Source organism: Mauremys mutica, chromosome 4 (assembly GCF_020497125.1).
Source record: "Mauremys mutica isolate MM-2020 ecotype Southern chromosome 4, ASM2049712v1, whole genome shotgun sequence".
Lineage (NCBI taxonomy): Eukaryota > Metazoa > Chordata > Testudines > Geoemydidae > Mauremys > Mauremys mutica.
In genome coordinates this window covers 16,136,974-16,154,565 of record NC_059075.1, presented here as the reverse complement: position 1 = coordinate 16,154,565, position 17,592 = coordinate 16,136,974, and the positions used below count along the sequence as shown (strand labels likewise).

The 17,592-nt window shown below is 53.4% G+C and overlaps 1 protein-coding gene across 6 annotated transcripts in view; it reads left to right on the top strand.

The window, feature by feature from the left end:
* Nucleotides 1–17,592, top strand: part of ESR2 (estrogen receptor 2) — a 146,911-nt gene that overhangs the window by 9,491 nt on the left and 119,828 nt on the right. For all 6 annotated transcript variants that reach the window (XM_045015459.1, XM_045015461.1, XR_006579116.1 and 3 more), the window contains exon 3: nt 8,610–8,785. In XM_045015459.1, the coding sequence (XP_044871394.1) occupies nt 8,610–8,785 (176 nt within the window). The remainder of the gene's footprint in view (nt 1–8,609; nt 8,786–17,592) is intronic.

Genomic DNA, 17,592 nt, shown 5'->3' with positions numbered 1-17,592 from the left:
GTGCATGTTTTGATGATGATAGTCTTTAATTACATGATCACATACTACTTTTTTCACAAGACCCCTGCTTCATTCATTGCACAATATGGAGGATACTATTTTAATGAGCAGCCATTCAATATCTTGTTTTTTGCCTCATTGTTCAATGTGTGGCCTTGCTGCACACTATTTATGCCCTGTTACAAAGACTAAATTATTAATTCTCGTGGGCATTTTTATGAAGCTGTTTGAGAGGCCCAGGAGTCTCCTTTCACAACCAGTTCTAGTCTTTCCCCCTCCAATAGTTTTTAACAATATATAGTGCTTGCTTTCTGCTTTGTAACATTTGTTAGTTGTGCATTATAGTGTGTAATTTTCTTTTACTTCCAGTTTTAACATTTCTAAAGTTTAATAATAGAGATTTCAATATTCTGAAACATAACTTTTTACAGTTTATCAATTAGTAGAATTAAGGTATTCTTAATTGATCTTAATCCTCATTGTAAATTTAAAATTAGGCTAATGAACATTTGTTCTCATTTACAGCATAAAAATACAGCTATGCTTCTAACACTAAACCCCAGATGACTTGCTTTCCTACAGAAACAGTGAAATAGATGACAGGAAGGAATATGTCCACCAGTTTTCACTCCCTGAAATAGCAGGAAATTGATCATGTGGGATACACCAACTTGATTCTAATTAATTATCTCCACTCAATGCCTCCTCCCCCCCCCCCCCCGAGATTGGTCCTTCCCAATTGCCTTGAGAGAGTATAAATTTCCGACTCTGGATTTGGCAATCGGTTAAACCATGTGTGAGCCAGAATCATGCTAGTTAATCATTTAATCTTATTTATACTCTGCAGTCTATTCGTACCCAATAATTATTCATTTTTCTTAAATCCTAGTAAACTGAATGTAGCCAGTAAATATTTTCAGCTGCCACACTCCCTTTTCATATTTTTGTGTCAAAATCTATTCAGAATAATCTCTTATGTGCTAGATAACCACTTCTTCCTCTCTCCAGCTTTTCCAGTTTTTGTAAGCGCCTTTATTACAGCTGAAATCTCTAAAGTAGGCTAATTATTTTTGTCTCTTTGTCCTTTCTTTAAAACCGGGATAAATCTGCTTTAGTGATAGTTAAAACAACATTGACTATGTTAAAGCATGCTTCTACATTTTCCTTTACAATCAGAGTTCTTATTCATCCTTTCAGTATGACTGGAGTATATTTAAGTGCTTTTCTAAAGTTACACGTAGAGTCTTTGGTGGATAGGTTTTTCCTGCCCCAGAAATATATGCTACCTCCCTAAGAACTTAAAACCCTACTGCCTACACTGATTGATATACCTTATCTCCTGTCTATTCTTACTAGAATGTAGCAAGAGTAGAATCTGAGAGTAAGTCTGAAGGCCCTGCTACTTTGCTTATATCTAGGCACATAAAGGATTATGTAGCTTCTGGGTTTTTTTGCATACTGTTGTTGCCTACATGCACACAACACTATATTCTCTCCAGTTCTAGCTACAAATTCTATTTGCCAAGGACTTAAGATCTGCTACAGTCATCCAAAAGGCAAGATGCTGTGTTTTTTCTCAGTTTGCTTACAACACATCTTGTTCTCTGGGTATACATTATGAAATAATTCCCTAGCACCACTACCTCTTCCTAAATCCCTCTAATTTCTTATTGCTTCCTTATAGCATCCAGTGACACGAATCAACTGATTCCCTATTCTTATCACAATTCCCATTTACATTACTCCATCCTTCATCAGATCAATAAGTATTGTATTTGGAACTGGTTGTTATACCTCAGAAACAAGAAATGTTTTGCTCTTAGTGACCTTGCCTCTCTCTCTTTCCCCTTCCTACTTGTATCCAGGCATCCTTTTGTCCAAGAGTCTTGCCATTAGGACATTCTTCTTCGAGTGATTGCTCCTATGCATTCCAGTTAGGTGTGTGCGCCGCGCGTGCACGGCTCTTCGGAAGATTTTTACCCTAGCAACTCCGGCGGGCCAGCTGGGCGCCCCCTGGAGTGGCGCCGCTATAGCGCAGGATATATACCCCAGCCGGCCCGTCCGCTCCTTAGTTCCTTCTTTCCGCCCGTGACGGCCGTTGGAACAGTGGAGCACAGCTCAGCTGACCTCCACTGCCCTAGCTACTCGTAGTTTTCTCTCGTTCTGTTTATAGTTGTAGTTAACTCTGTTTGTTTGTAGAATAGTATAGTGTATTTATTTTACAGGGGTTGGGGTTTATCCCCTTCCCCTCACCCGGGGCCGGGTCCGATGCCTGGTCCACAGGGTTTTCTAATGCTCGGCCGGCCACAAGCCGCTGCCGACAAGAGATCTTCTCCTAAGTGCCTCGAGGGATCTTACCTCACAGATAAGTGCCGCATTTGTGACGCCCTTAATCCGTGAACAAAGGGGAGCGGGGCTTTCGTTTTAAGCAGCTCCTGAGGGAGGCAGCTCTTGCTCCTCCGCTCTCGGCGCCGAGCGCTAGTTAGTTTTCACAGCGCGCTCCCTCGGCACCGGACTGCCGGTGCCGCCAAGGCCTCCTGGCACCACCGTCGCTGACTCCGACGTACCCTCGGCATGGACCTCTCTCCTGGAGGATGAAGAGCTACTCCGGCCAGGCAAGAGCCGTCGAGTCCGGTGCTGGAAAGCTCCCCGGTACGCACCGTGGTCGAGCTCGCCCAGAAGCTGCGTCCGAGCCGCCTGCTCCGCAGCCGAGCGCTATGCTCAGTTGGATCGCCCGGCACCGATGTCTGCCGCGGCACCGACAATATCCGCACCTTTCACTCCGGCCAGGCAAGAGCCGTCGAGTCCGGTGCTGGAAAGCTCCCCGGTATGGACCGTGGTCGAGCTCGCTATGAAGCTGCGTCCGAGCCGCCTGCTCCGCAGCCGAGCGCTATGCTCCGTCGGATCGCCCGGCACCGATGTCTGCCACGGCACTGACAGTATCCACACTGTTAACTCCGGCCAGGCAAGAGCCGTCGAGTCAGGTGCCGGAAAGCTCCCCGGTACGCACCGTGGTCGAGCTCGCCCGGAAGCTGCGTCCGAGCCGCCTGCTCCGCAGTCGAGCGCTATGTTCAGTGGGACCGCCCGGCACCGATGTCTGCCACGGCACCGTCAATGTCCGCACCATTAACTCCGGCCAGGCAAGAGCCGTCGAGTCCGGTGCCGGAAAGCTCCCCGGTACGGACCGTGGTCGAGCTCGCCCTGAAGCTGCGTCCGAGCCGCCTGCTCCGCAGCCGAGCGCTATGCTCCGTCAGATTGCCCGGCACCGATGTCTACCGCGGCACCGACAATGCCCGCACCATTAACTCCGGCCAGGCAAAAGCCGTCGAGTCCGGTGCTGGAACACTCCCCGGTACGGACCGTGGTTGAGCTCACTATGAAGCTGCATCCGGGGTGCCAGCTATGGTCGAGCTCACTATTCCCTCCACGCCGGAGACAGTGTCCACGGCGAGGGGGCTGATTGCAACGACAGCATCTACGCTGCCTCAACCCCCGGCACCGCCGGTGGGGGTTACATAGTCGATGGGCAAGCCTGCCTTGATCAGACCACCCTACCTCGGCACCGCACAGCGGCACCGTTCAGGGTCGCGGTCCCGCAGATGTTCTCGGTCCCGTCACCGATCTAGGTCTCGGTACCGTTCTCCATGTTGGTACCAGTAGTGCTTGCGGCACCGGTCAGCATCCCGTTCGCCGGTCCGGGACACTCAGCTCCGATCAAGCCTCAGGCACCGGGACGCTCGTAGCCACTCCTGATCATCGAGCCTTGCACCCTCGGTCGACCGCCCAGCACAGCTTCGGTGGCAGGTCCCGTTCTCGGTACCGGTCTGTCTACCGGTACCGATCCCCGGTGCCGCATTGAGCGACGTCAGTTACAGACGGAGACTCTACCAAGAGCTTTCAGCTCCTCCAGGGCCATCCAGCCACGCATCAGTGTCGTCCCATGCGAACACTTCATATGCGTAGCACTCTGTTTTCCGATGTGCCCTCCAGAGTCTTCCAGGAGACCTATCAGTGGTCATTCTGGATGCCGTGGGTGTACTACCACGCCAGAGGCGTACCGGTGATCCCATCTCGCTCCGTTCCCTCCGAGCTCTGGGTGCCAGAGGTGACAATTAGTCGTCCCCGTCCGACCGGTACAGAGCAACCCCCGGTTCGGCACCGGGCTCCCAGATCCCACCGGATCAGGAGGTCGTCCAGGAGCTCGAGCCCACACAGGACCCGCTTGTCCCGGGCCTTTCTTCTTCCTCCTCCCCAGATGAGGCGGGGGCAGGAACATACCCCTCCGGCCCTCCTCTAATCTAAATGCGACCAGCCCCTAAATCCAAAGAGGCTGGGCGTGTGGTCTTACTGGGCCATAAGATATACCCGGAGGGGGCCCTGCAACTTCGTGTAGCGAACCAGCAAGCCCTGCTTATCCGCTACTGTGGGTGGCGGTGGGCAAATTTACAGAGTCGGTTCTTCGGAACTCCCGTCAAGAGTTCGATGCCCTCCTGCAGCAAAGGACGGAACTGGAGAGAGCTTCCCTCCAGGCCTCGTTGGACGCAGCTGACTCCGCTGCCATGACTCTGGCCTCGGGTGTTGCCACGCGGCGTGTTTCAGGACTCCAGTTATCGAGCCTTCCCTCGCAGCTGCGGCACGCTATACAGATCTTGCCCTTCGGTGGCACAGGCCTGTTCTCTGACAACACTGGCCCTAGGCTGCAGAACCTAAAGGGCAGCAGGGTCACTTTGCTCTCTCTCTCTCTCGGCATGCACACGCCGGTAATTCAGCGCCGACGCTTCCGTCCCCAACCTCCGCTCTTACCCTGCGCCTTGACAAGGTCAGGACATGGCCAGCGGGCGTGGCTTACACGGTCGTGGCCATCAATCCGCACCCCAAAGGAGCCAGAATTAGGGTCCTTCTGACCACCAATGGGGCAAAAGCCTACCCATCCTCGCCCCTCCTAAGGACCCCTCTCACGAGCGATTCCTCTGGCAAGAGGTGCGGACGCTCCTCCTCATCGGAGCTATACAGGAGGTACCTAAGGGCGAAACCTATTCCCCTAAGCGAAGGGAGGTCTCAGACCTATCCTAGGCCTGCAGGAACTCAACAAGTCACGATGCAGATGAGTTCCACATTGTACCCAGGGCGACCGTCATCCCATCCTGGGATCCCGGAGACTGGTACGCCGCCCTCGATATGAAGGGCGCGTGTTTTTCACGTTGCCATTTCTCTTCCACACAGAAGGTACCATCGGTTTGGGGCCTACCATCGTTATTCCCAGTATACGGCCCTCCCGGTTGGCCTCTATACAGCCCAGGGGTATTCAAGGTGCATGGCTGTAATCGCCGCCTTTCTTCGCCACCGTCTGATACACGTTCTCCGTGTCTAGACGAGTGGCTCATTCGAAGAACCCCCGGGCCCAAAGTACCAGTCATGTGGGCATCGACACGAACCTTTTCCTGTGTCTAGGCCTGATGATCAATAGTAAAATCCACTCTGATTCCCATATAGGGAAGGGAATTCATTGGGGCCGTCCTGGACTCCAGACTCGCCAGAGCCTGCTTTCCTCAGCCTTGGTTTCAGGCGAGGGTAACAATTGTACAAGGTCTACGGACCTTCCCGCCAACTTGGGCTCGCTCTTGCCTCGGTTTCCTGAGTCACATGGCTGTCTACACGTTTGCAACTAAACATACCAGGCTTTGCCTCTGTTCACTTCAATCGTGGCTCACCTGGGGGTGCCACCCGGGCAGAGATGGCATACTCGTGGTCGTCTCGTTTCCCCCGAGCAGCCTAGGCTCCCTCGACCGGGAGTCGGCGTCCTCCCCGGTGTATCCGGGGATGCTGTTTCATTCACCCCTCGGGGTCCCTCATGACAGACAGCCCATCTCTCGGCTGGGTGCGCACCTGGTGTAGTTTTGCACTCACGGCCTTCGGTCAGCGCAAGAGCTGGCCTTACACATCAATGTCCGAGAGCTGAGAGCAGTCTGCCTTGTGTACCAGGCGATTCAGCTGGCGGATTGTCTCAGCAGATCCTTCCGGTCTCACAAGTGGTGGTTTCCTCCCGTCTTTATCTATTCCATTTTCCAGAAGTGGGTCTTCCCCCGCATAGCCCTCCTCGCTTTCGCGAGAACGGAAAGAGGGAGAGAAATTCTCCTCGTTCCAAGGCCTCTCCCCAGGCTCGGTCTTGGAGGATTTTCCTGAGGCCATGGATCAGCCATCTGCCGTACGCTGTCCACTGTCCCCGCTGGTTCACAAGGTCCTGCTCAAACTCCGCAGGGACAGAGCGCCCCTGATCGGGTTCGCTCCAGTGTAACCTGGGCAGCACTGGCACACCATGTTGCTACACCTGTCGGTAGCAACCCTCTGGCACAGACCCCATGACACGGAATCATGACAACCTTCACCACCCGGTCTTGTAATCCCTGCACCTCACAGCAGGACTCCTGCGTGGCTAAACCGATCCGAGTTACGTTGTTCGGCCTCGGTTCTACGGGATTCTCCGGGGTGGTAGAAAATCGTCCGTTCGGTTAAAGTATCTGGCCGAGTGGAAGCGTTTCTCATGCTGCTCCGAAACGCGCAAGGTTTCTCCCGCCGAGATCCCGCTCCATTCCATCTGGTTCCTCAGGGCTTGGAGCGTTTATACACGCCCCCCCCAAGTGGGGCCCCGCCATAAACCTGGCTCTTCAATCTGGTTCTACCCAGTTTTATGACTGCCCTATTCGAGCCAATGTCAACATGCTCATTGATATAACTGTCCTGCAAGGCAGTTTCCTGTAGTCTTTCCTGCGGCCACACGAGTCTCCGAGCTTCAGACTCTCACAATAGGCCCAAGGTATACTGTGTTCCTCAAGGACAAGGGCAGTTATTACCACGTCCGACCTGCCTCCCCAAGGAGGTGTCGGCCTTTTATATCCACCAGGATATCTTCCTTCCGGTCTTCTTTCCGAAGCCACTCTCTGTGCAAGGAGAGCAACGGTTGCCCTCCTTCGACATCTGCAGGGCGTCCGCAATCTATATCTAGCGGACTGAGCCCTCTCGTAACGCCCCCCCCAAAACCTTCATCGTACCGGCATACCGGACGAAGGGCATACCTGTCTCCTCCTAGAGGATTTCATCGTCAATGACGTTGTGCATCTGCACCTCTTCTGTTTTGGCTCATGTGCCATAGAGCCACCTTGCTGCACATTCCGCCAGGGCTCACGCTTCTCAGCTGCCTTCCTGGCTCGCATTCCCTTTCGGGGGATGTGTTGTACACCTACCTGGTCCTCGGTCCACACCTTTGCCTCATTGGTCCGGGAGTCCAGAGCTGTTGCAGCCTCTGGCTTAGCGGTTGCGTTCTGCAACATCTAACTCCGACCCCACCGCCTACGTAAGGCTTGGGAATCACCTAACTGGAATGCATAGGAGCAATCACTCGAAGAAGAAAAGACGGTTACTCACCGTAGTAACTGTTGTTCTTCGAGATGTGTTGCTCCTAGCCATTCCAGACCCGCCCTCCTTCCCCACTGTCGGAGTAGCCGGCAAGAAGGAACTGAGGAGCGGATGGGCCGGCTGGGGTATATATCCTGCGCTATAGCGGCGCCACTCCAGGGGGCGCCCAGCCGGCCCGCCGGAGTTGCTAGGGTAAAAATCTTCCGAAGAGCCGTGCACGCGCGGCGCGCACACCTAACTGGAATGGATAGGAGCAACACATCTCGAAGAACAACAGTTACTACGGTGAGTAACCATCTTTTTCAACATGGTAACCTCAGTAAAGGACTTATTGATAAGTCTCACTGTCCCCAGTCTACTGAGCTGGCCCTTGAGATTTCAAATTCAGTTCTATCAGTCATTTGAGATTCAGCCAGCCGGAATGAATGAATGAAGCTCCTCATTAGGGAATGAATACATCTGAAGCAAGGTGTGTAGCACAACCTGCATTCTGTTGTCACTAAAATGAAACCAAGACCAGCAATTAAAACACTAGCCAACCCCCCCCACCCAAAACAAACAAACAAAAAACCGGTTTGATTAAAACCCTGTCTCTTGATATTAGTACTCTCAAACAATTTAGAAATGGGTTCTTTTGGTGAACCTCGGGACGCTCTTATGCTGCTTATGAGACTAATTTTTCGGAATAATGAAGGAGGGGAAGTTTCCTGACTTCAGGAAATTGCTCCAGTTAGAATTGTCCATTGCCAGTGACTGCCAGTATGTAGCAGACTAAAGTCTATTGGCTATTTTATTTAGTTTTTATACTGCATCAGTCATAATGGTATCTGAGAGCTCCAGTTCCCATGGCAAGTTTCCTAAATACAACATCCAATCGTTTGCTGCCCACTTACCATTCACTAGGTCCTGTGTATTTAATTTTCTGTGAGTTTGTATAATTATCACTTCAACAGTACAATCTCTTCTCCTGGGTGCTCCAAATCTTTCCAGACAATCTGTATCAACAACATTAGAGTTACAGCATTTGTTTTAATTACGTTGTGAGACAAACACTTAACACAGAGTGTTTCAGATTGCAACATGCTCAGTAATAATGAGCCTTTAAAAAGGCTAAAGTGAATACAATGAAAAATGAGAATTTGAAATCTATCCTAATTTTTTATTCTTTTATAACTGATTGTTTACTTTTCCTTCAGAGAGACATTAAAAAGAAAATCTAATGGCAGTGATTGTACAAGTCCTGCTGTGAATAGTCCTGGTTCAAAAAGAGATGCACACTTCTGTGCAGTCTGCAGTGATTATGCTTCAGGATATCACTATGGCGTTTGGTCTTGTGAAGGATGTAAAGCATTCTTTAAAAGAAGTATCCAAGGTAGGAAAAATTAGTTTTGGAAGCCTTTGCTTAAAAAGGTGGTGTCTTATATGATCATATACATAAGTTGCAATTAGTATACAGTAGTATAACATGATTTGAATACTTTATCTTATGGTCCTTTGTTTGTTGGTGTTGGGAAGAGAATGGACACTAGATCTCTTTAGGGAAGGATACAAAATATGTTGCCATTTAAAACCCTGGAGCAGACATATCAGAGAAATGGCACCTCAGACTCTTACAGATTCTTCTTCGAGTGATTGCTCCTATGCATTCCATTTAGGTGTGCGCGCCGCGCATGCACGGCTCTCCGGAACATTTTTACCCTAGCAACTCCGGCGGGCCGGCTGGGCGCCCCCTGGAGTGGCGCCGCTATGGCGCTGGATATATACCCCAGCCGGCCCGTCCGCTCCTCAGTTCCTTCTTACCGCCCGTGACGGCCAGTTGGAACAGTGGAGTGCTCCCTTACCTCCACAGCCCTAGCGTTTCTCCATCTCTTCTTTTATATATAGTTCATTACTTAGTTAGTATAGTTGTATAGTTAGTCAAGTTTAGTAGTTAATAGTGTAAGTAGGGAATTAGAGGGGTTAGCCCTCTTCTTCCACTCCCGGTGCGGGCTTATGCCCGGGGCACCGGGATTCAAGCCCTGCGCGGCTTGCCAGCGGCACATGCCGGTGAGTGATCCACACGACTCCTGCCTTCGCTGCCTCGGGGAGTCACACAGGACTGACAAGTGCCCGATCTGCGTGGCCTTCAAACCCCGAACGAGGAAGGAGCGGGACTCTCGCCTCAAGCAACTGCTGATGGAGGCTTCGCTCCAGCCTCCGGCGCCAACTCCACCGGTGCCGAAGCCTTCCTCGGCGACCAGCGCACCGGCAGCACCGAGCCGCTCCGGTGCCGAAGCCCCTCGACACCCGGCACCGACGTCCCGGCACCGCTCCCTCTCCCCAGGAAGGAAGCATAAGGCGCCGAAGACGGCCTCTTCAAAGCGTCCGCAGAGACCGTTAGCCCAGCCGCCTCCGACAAAAACGGTTCAGGCTGAGGCAGTTCACGGGCAGTGCACGGTGCCGTCGACTCCGGCGCCGCAAGGGCCATCGAGTCCGGCACCACCCAGCTCCCCGGTACCCACTGAGGATGAGCTGCGGATCCCGTCCACGCCTGAGGCGTTTGCGATGGCGAGGGAGCTAATTGAGCTCGCGGAAGCTCAAAGCCTCCGGCCCGGGGGCCCTTAAGTCAGTGGGCAAACCGCTGATGATGCGGCCTCCTTCCCCTGACGAGCGAGACGGTCGGCGCTCCAGGATTCGGTCTCGATCCCGGTCCCACTCTCGGAGACGGTCGCTGCCGCGCCGATCCCGATCCGGAAGACGATCGACCTCGCAACGCTGTTCCCCGTCTCGGCACCGGTCGCAGTCCCGGCACCGCTCTCAATCGCGGTACCAGTCGTACTCCCGGCAACGGTCCCGGTCACCGAGTCACCGGCACCGCAAGAGGTCCGGTTCCAAAGACCGCTTTCGGCACCGAGACTCCCGGAGCCACTCCCGCCGCCGCCGCTCGAGGTCGAGCTCCCGGCACCGTCGGTCGAGCTCCTGGTACCATGCCACACGCAGGTCCCGCTCCCCGATTAGGTCACGCGATGACCGACACCGACCTTCGACACTGGCTAGACACTTGACGCCGGTATCGGTCGCACGCTCGGGGATCGCCTCAGCTCCTCCCTGGCCCTCTCGTGAGCCCTCCATCGCTTCCCCTGAGGGCAGTGCAGTGGACTTCAGGGCAGAGTCTCAAGGTCGGGACCATGGACCCCAACAGTGGGGATATTGGGTTCCCTGGGCCCAACACGAACGAGGGCCTCCCCTTCCGCCGAGGCAGGCGGGTACGGAGCGTTCGGTGCCGGAGGTCACAGTCAGCAGGCCCCCCCCGTCTCCAACGGGAAAGACCAACTCGCCTCAAGGCCCGGCGTTGGGGCAGGAGGCCGTGGCGGCTGATCGCCCAAGGGCAGAGCAAACATCTGACGAGGTGCTGCCAGGCCGCTCCTCGTCCTCCTCACCCGACGAGGCGGTGGCGGGGGCATCACCATCCGAACCCCCGCCTATTGACCTAAAGGCACACCAGGACCTTCTCCGCCGTGTGACAAAGGCTATTAACCTGCCCATTGAGGAGGTCCCAGAGGACGATGACCCAGTAACTGATGTCGTGGGAGCGGAGGCCCCCGTGAGAGTGGCACTGCCCTTTATCCGCACGATACAGCGGAATAATGCTACAATCTGGCAGTCGCCTTCCTCAGTCCCCCCCACGGCGCGAGGGGCGGAGAGGAAATAGTCCGTCCCGCCCAAAGGGTACGAGTACTTGTACGTGCACCCAACCCCGGACTCTCTGGTGGTCCAGTCGGTGAACGACCGGGAGAGGCACGGGCAGCCGGCCGCTGCGCCAAAATCTAAGGAGTCGCGGCGCATAGACCTGTTGGGGCGAAAGATCTATTCAGCGGGTGGCCTTCAGCTCCGCATAGCGAACCAAATGGTGCTCCTTTCCCGGTACACTTTTAACATCTTGGGGTGCCTGGGTAAATTTTCGGAGCTGACCCCGCAAGACTCCCGCCGGGAATTCTCGGTGCTCCTGGACGAGGGCAGGACGGCCTCCCGGACCTTAATTCGAGCAGCCTTGGACTCCGCGGACTCAGGAGCCAGAACTATGGCTTCCGGCATAACCATGCGGCGCATTGCGTGGCTGCAATCCTCCACCTTGCCGCCGGAGGTGCAATACACCCTCCAGGACCTCCCCTTCGATACACACGGTCTCTTCTCAGAGAAGACGGACTCGAGAATTCAGACCCTGAAGGATGGGAGGATTGCTATTCGAACTTTGGGCATGCACACGCCGGCCACCCAGAGACGGCCGTTCCGGCAGCAGCCCTACCGGCCCTTCACCCAGGTCAGGTCTAGGCCATTTAACAATCGCCGGACGGCCCCCTACCGCCGCAGGCCGTCGGGGGGTAGGCATAACCAGACCCAGGGCCCCTCCAAGGCCCCTCAAGGCCCGAAACCGGCCTTTTGATGGGACGCCCGAGGACGGCCCACCACTCTCCCCCCAGGATCCATCCCTATTATTTTCAAATCGCCTTTCCCACTTCCTCCAGGCGTGGTGCTCCATAACATCGGACAGCTGGGTCCTCAACACCGTCCAGCACGGCTACCGCCTGCAGTTTGTTTCGTCCCCTCCCTCCCACCCACCTTCCCCGTCCCTCTTCAGGGACCCCTCTCACGAGCAAGTCCTCTTACAGGAGGTCGAGACTCTGTTGAGCGTGGGTGTTATAGAGGAGGTGCCTCGCAGCAGGCGGGGCAGGAGATTCTATTCCAGATACTTTCTCATCCCCAAGGCGAAAGGAGGCCTTCGTCCCATCTTAGACCTCCGGGAGCTCAACAGACACCTGTGCAAGCTCAGGTTTCGTATGGTGACCTTGGGGACCATTATTCCTTCCTTGGATCCGGGAGACTGGTTTGCCGCCCTCGACGTGAAGGATGCATACTTTCATGTGGCAATTTACCCCCCCCCCCCCCAGGCGCTACCTGCGCTTCGTGGTCAACGACGCTCACTACCGGTTTGCGGTACTACCCTTCGGCCTCTCCACCGCACCGAGAGTGTTCACCAAGTGTATGGCGGTCGTGGCCGCAGCCCTCCGCCGTCGTCGAATACATGTGTACCCGTATCTCGACGACTGGCTGATTCGCGGTCGGTCCCAAGAACTGGTAGCGGCTCAGGTGACCGAAATACTGTATCTGTTCCGTTCACTAGGCCTGCTTATCAATGCCGAGAAGTCCAGCTTAATTCCAGCACAAAGGGTGGAGTTCATAGGAGCGGTCCTCGACTCCAATTTAGCCAGAGCCTGCCTCCCTCGTCCTCGGCACGAGACGATGGTCTCGCTCATACGGGCACTGCAGGCCTTCCCTACAACGACGGTGCGATCCTGCCTGCGCCTACTGGGTCACATGGCAGCATGCACATTTGTGACCGCGCACGCAAGGCTGCGGCTTCGCCCGTTCCATCGGTGTACCGCCCCCATCGCGACCCCATAGACATGGTGGTGACAGTTACAAAGCCCACTCTCCAGATGCTCACCTGGCGGCTGGATCCGGGGATTGTCTGTGCAGGGGTCCCGTTCCGCCCTCCTCGCCCGTCTGTCACCCTGACCACAGACGCCTCGGCGCTGGGATGGGGTGCTCACATAGGAGACCTGCATACCCAGGGTCTCTGGTCAGCTCGGGAGCTCTCCCTCCACATCAACGTCCGGGAGCTGAGAGCGATCCGCTTGGCGTGCCTCGCCTTCATAGAATCATAGAATTCAAGATCAGAAGGGACCATTATGATCATCTAGTCTGACCTCCTGCAAGATGCAGGCCACATTAGCCGATCTACCCACTCTTTTAGCAAGCGACCCCTGCCCCATGCTTCGGAGGAAGGCGAAAAACCTCCAGGGACACTGCCAATCTGCCCTGGAGGAAAATTCCTTCCCGACCCCAAATATGGCGGTCAGCTGAACCCCGAGCATGCGGGCAAGACTCTCCAGCCATACCCTCTGAAAGAGGTTAAGAATATCATATCATTGACCCAATTTGACCCAATTAAGTACCAGTTTGGCACTTAATTGACCTATTGACTAAGCCCATTATCCTATTATACCATCTCCTCCATAAACTTATCTAGCTTGATCTTAAAGTCATGGAGGTCCTTCGCCCCTACTGTTTCCCTCGGTAGGCTGTTCCAGTATTGCACTCCCCTGATGGTTAGAAACCTTCGTCTAATTTCAAGCCTAAATTTCCTGACTGACAATTTATATCCGTTTGTCCTCGTGTCTACATTAGCACTGAGCTGAAATAATTCCTCTCCTTCCCTGGTATTTATCCCTCTGATATATTTAAAGAGTGCAATCATATCTCCCCTTATCCTTCTTTTGGTTAAGGAAAACAAACCGAGCTCCTCAAGTCTCCTGTCATACGACAGGCCTTCCATTCCTCGGATCATTCTAGTGGCCCTTCTTTGTACCCGTTCCAGTTTTAACTCATCCTTCTTAAACATGGGGGACCAAAACTGCACACAATACTCCAAATGAGGTCTCACCAACGCCTTATATAACGGGACTAGCACTTCCTTATCCCTACTAGAAATACCCCGCCTAATGCAACCCAAGACCGCATTAGCTTTTTTAACGGCCACATCACATTGCCTACTCATAGTCATCCTACGATCAACCAGGACTCCCAGGTCCTTCTCCTCCTCCGTTACTTCCAACTGGTGCGTCCCTAGCTTATAACTAAAATTCTTGTTAGTCATCCCTAAATGCATAACCTTACACTTCTCACTATTGAATTTCATCCTGTTACTAATACTCCAGTTTACAAGGTCATCCAAATCTCCCTGGAGGATATCCCGATCCTTCTCCGAATTGGCAATACCTCCCAACTTGGTGTCGTCCGCAAACTTTATCAGCCCACTCCTACTCTTGGTTCCCAGGTCAGCAATAAATAGATTGAATAAAATAGGACCCAAAACCGAACCTTGAGGAACTCCACTGGTAACCCCCCTCCAACCCGACAGTTCCCCTTTCAGTACTACCCTCTGCAGTCTCCCCTTTAACCAACTCCTTATCCACCTCTGGATTTTCATTTCGATCCCCATCTTTTCCAATTTAACCAATAATTCCTCATGCGGTACCGTATCAAACGCCTTACTGAAATCCAGATATATTAGATCCACCGCATTTCCCTTGTCTAAAAAATCTGTTACTTTCTCAAAGAAGGAGATCAGATTGGTTTGGCACGATCTACCTTTCGTAAATCCATGCTGTAATCTATCCCAGTTGTCATCGGCCTCCTGCTCCTTAACCACTCTCTCTTTCAAAATTTTTTCCATTACTTTGCATACTACAGATGTTAAACTAACAGGCCTGTAGTTACCCAGGTCACTTTTTTTCCCTTCTTGAATATAGGAACTACATTAGCTAATCTCCAGTCCAACGGTACAATCCCCGAATTTAGAGATTTATTAAAAATCATCGCTAACGGGCTAGCAATATCACTCGCCAATTCCCTTAATATTCTAGGATGAAGATTATCCGGGCCCCCCGATTTACTTCCGTTAAGCTGTTCAAGTTTGGCCTCCACCTCAGATACCGTAATGTCTACCCCCATATCTTCATTCCCATCGGTCCCTCTATCACTATTCCTTAGCCCTTCATTAGCCTCATTAAAGACCGTGGCAAAATATTCATTCAGATATTGTGCCATTCCAAGATTATCCCTAATCTCCACTCCGTTTAAAGTTTTAAGCGGTCCCACTTCTTCCTTCTTGGTTTTCTTCCTATTTATATGGCTAAAAAACCTTTCGGGCCCACCTACAGGACCGCTGTGTAGCGGTGTACACAGACAACACCACAGCAATGTTCTATGTGAACAAGCAGGGCGGAGCCCGATCCTCCCCGCTTTGCAAGGAAGCGATGCTCCTATGGGATCTTTGCGTGACCCACTCGATTCGCCTAGAAGCGTTTTTTCTGCCGGGGGTGCAGAACACGTTGGCCGACCATCTCAGCAGGTCCTTCGCCTCCCATGAGTGGTCCCTTCGCCCAGATGTGGCTTACACAATCTTCCAGAGGTGGGGGTTTCCCCAGATAGACCTGTTTGCCTCCAGGGCCAACAGGAAGTGCCACAGGTTCTGCTCGTACCAGGGTCAAGCTCCGGGCTCCCTCTCAGATGCGTTCCTCCTGCCATGGACGGATCCCCTCCTCTACGCGTTCCCCCCGTTTCTGCTCGTACACTGGGTGTTACTCAAGCTTCGGAGGGACAGGGCCCGCGTAATACTCGTCGCTCCGGCCTGGCCGAGACAGCACTGGTACATCTTGCTGCTCGAGTTGTCAGTTCGGGATCCCATTCCCCTTCCGTTATGGCCGGACCTCATCACTCAGGACCTCGGCAGGCTTTGTCACCCGAACCTGCAGTCGCTGCATCTTACAGCTTGGTTCCTGAGTGGTTGACCAACGCAGAAAGGGGTTGTTCGTTGGCGGTGCAACAAGTTCTGCTCGAAAGTAGAAAGCCTTCGACGCGCTCTACCTACCTCGCGAAGTGGAAATGCTTCGCGATCTGGTGCGACCAACGAGGTCTTAACCCGTTCTTGGTCCCCATCCCGACCATCCTCGACTACCTCTGGTACCTGAAAGGTCAATGTCTCGCGATCTCTTCCCTGAAGGTGCACCTGGCGGCTCTGTCGGCCTTTCGGCCCGCCATAGGAGGCCGGTCCGTCTTCTCTAACCCGATGGTTGCCCGCTTCCTTAAAGGTCTAGACCGTCTGTACCCGCCAGTACGTCATCCTACTCCAACTTGGGATTTAAACCTGGTTCTGGCTCAGATGATGAGACCACCCTTCGAGCCCCTGGCCACGTGCTCTCTGCTTCATCTCACCTGGAAGACGGCCTTCCTCGTGGCAATCACATCCGCCAGACGAGTCTCGGAACTCCGCACCCTGATGGCCGGTCCCCTGTATACCGTCTTCCATGGGGACAAGGTGCAGCTTCGACCGCACCCGGCCTTCCTCCCCAAGGTGGTGTCGGCCTTCCACCTCAACCAAGAGATCTTCCTCCCGGTCTTCTTCCCGAAGCCGCACGCCTCACCTCGTGAGCAGCAGCTCCACACCCTGGACGTCCGCAGGGCCCTCGCTTTTTACATCGACCGGACGAAGCCCTTCCGGCGTTCGACCCAGCTATTTGTGGCGATTGCCGATCGCATGAAAGGCGAGCCGGTCTCCTCGCAGCGGATTTCATCCTGGGTGACGTCATGTATACGAACGTGCTACGAGCTTGCTCGCGTCCCCCCATGCCGACTCACCGCACACTCGACGAGGGCGCACGCCTCGTCGGCCACCTTCCTGGCCCATGTCCCCATCCAGGACATCTGTAGAGCGGCCACCTGGTCTTCTGTACACACCTTCGCTTCCCACTACGCGTTGGTGCAACAGTCTCGAGACGATGCAGCCTTCGGCTCAGCAGTCCTACACTCGGCCACGTCTCACTCCGACCCCACCACCTAGGTAAGGCTTGGGAATCACCTAAATGGAATGCATAGGAGCAATCACTCGAAGAAGAAAAGACGGTTACTCACCGTAGTAACTGTTCTTCGAGATGTGTTGCTCCTATCCATTCCAGACCCGCCCTCCTTCCCCACTGTCGGAGTAGCCGGCAAGAAGGAACTGAGGAGCGGACGGGCCGGCTGGGGTATATATCCAGCGCCATAGCCGCGCCACTCCCAGGGGGCGCCCAGCCGGCCCGCCGGAGTTGCTAGGGTAAAAATGTTCCGGAGAGCCGTGCACGCACGGCGCGCACACCTAAATGGAATGGATAGGAGCAACACATCTCGAAGAACAACAGTTACTACAGTGAGTAACCGTCTTTTACTTTGCCTTCAGAAATGCAAAGTTGGTGTAATAATTGTGGCTGATAAAAGGTAGAGATAGTGGAGATAGGGTGGGGAGGATAAAAATAACTAAGAGTTTCACTGATCTAAATAAATAAACTCTAAAGAACCTCACTCATACTAGGTAATATCCATAAGTTATTTTAATGGGGTCACATTGCAGCACTTCTTAACTAGGATCAAGACAAACTTCACCTTCTAATCTTTGAAAGCCTTACTGCAAAGTTTTAGTTCTCAAATACTGGAACTCAGTGCAAACCCACTGATGGCTGTGGGTACGTAATGTACTCTCTCCTTGCCTACTGTTACAATCTGTGGGGTGAAATAGTGGCTTCTTCTGCATACCTTTTGGTT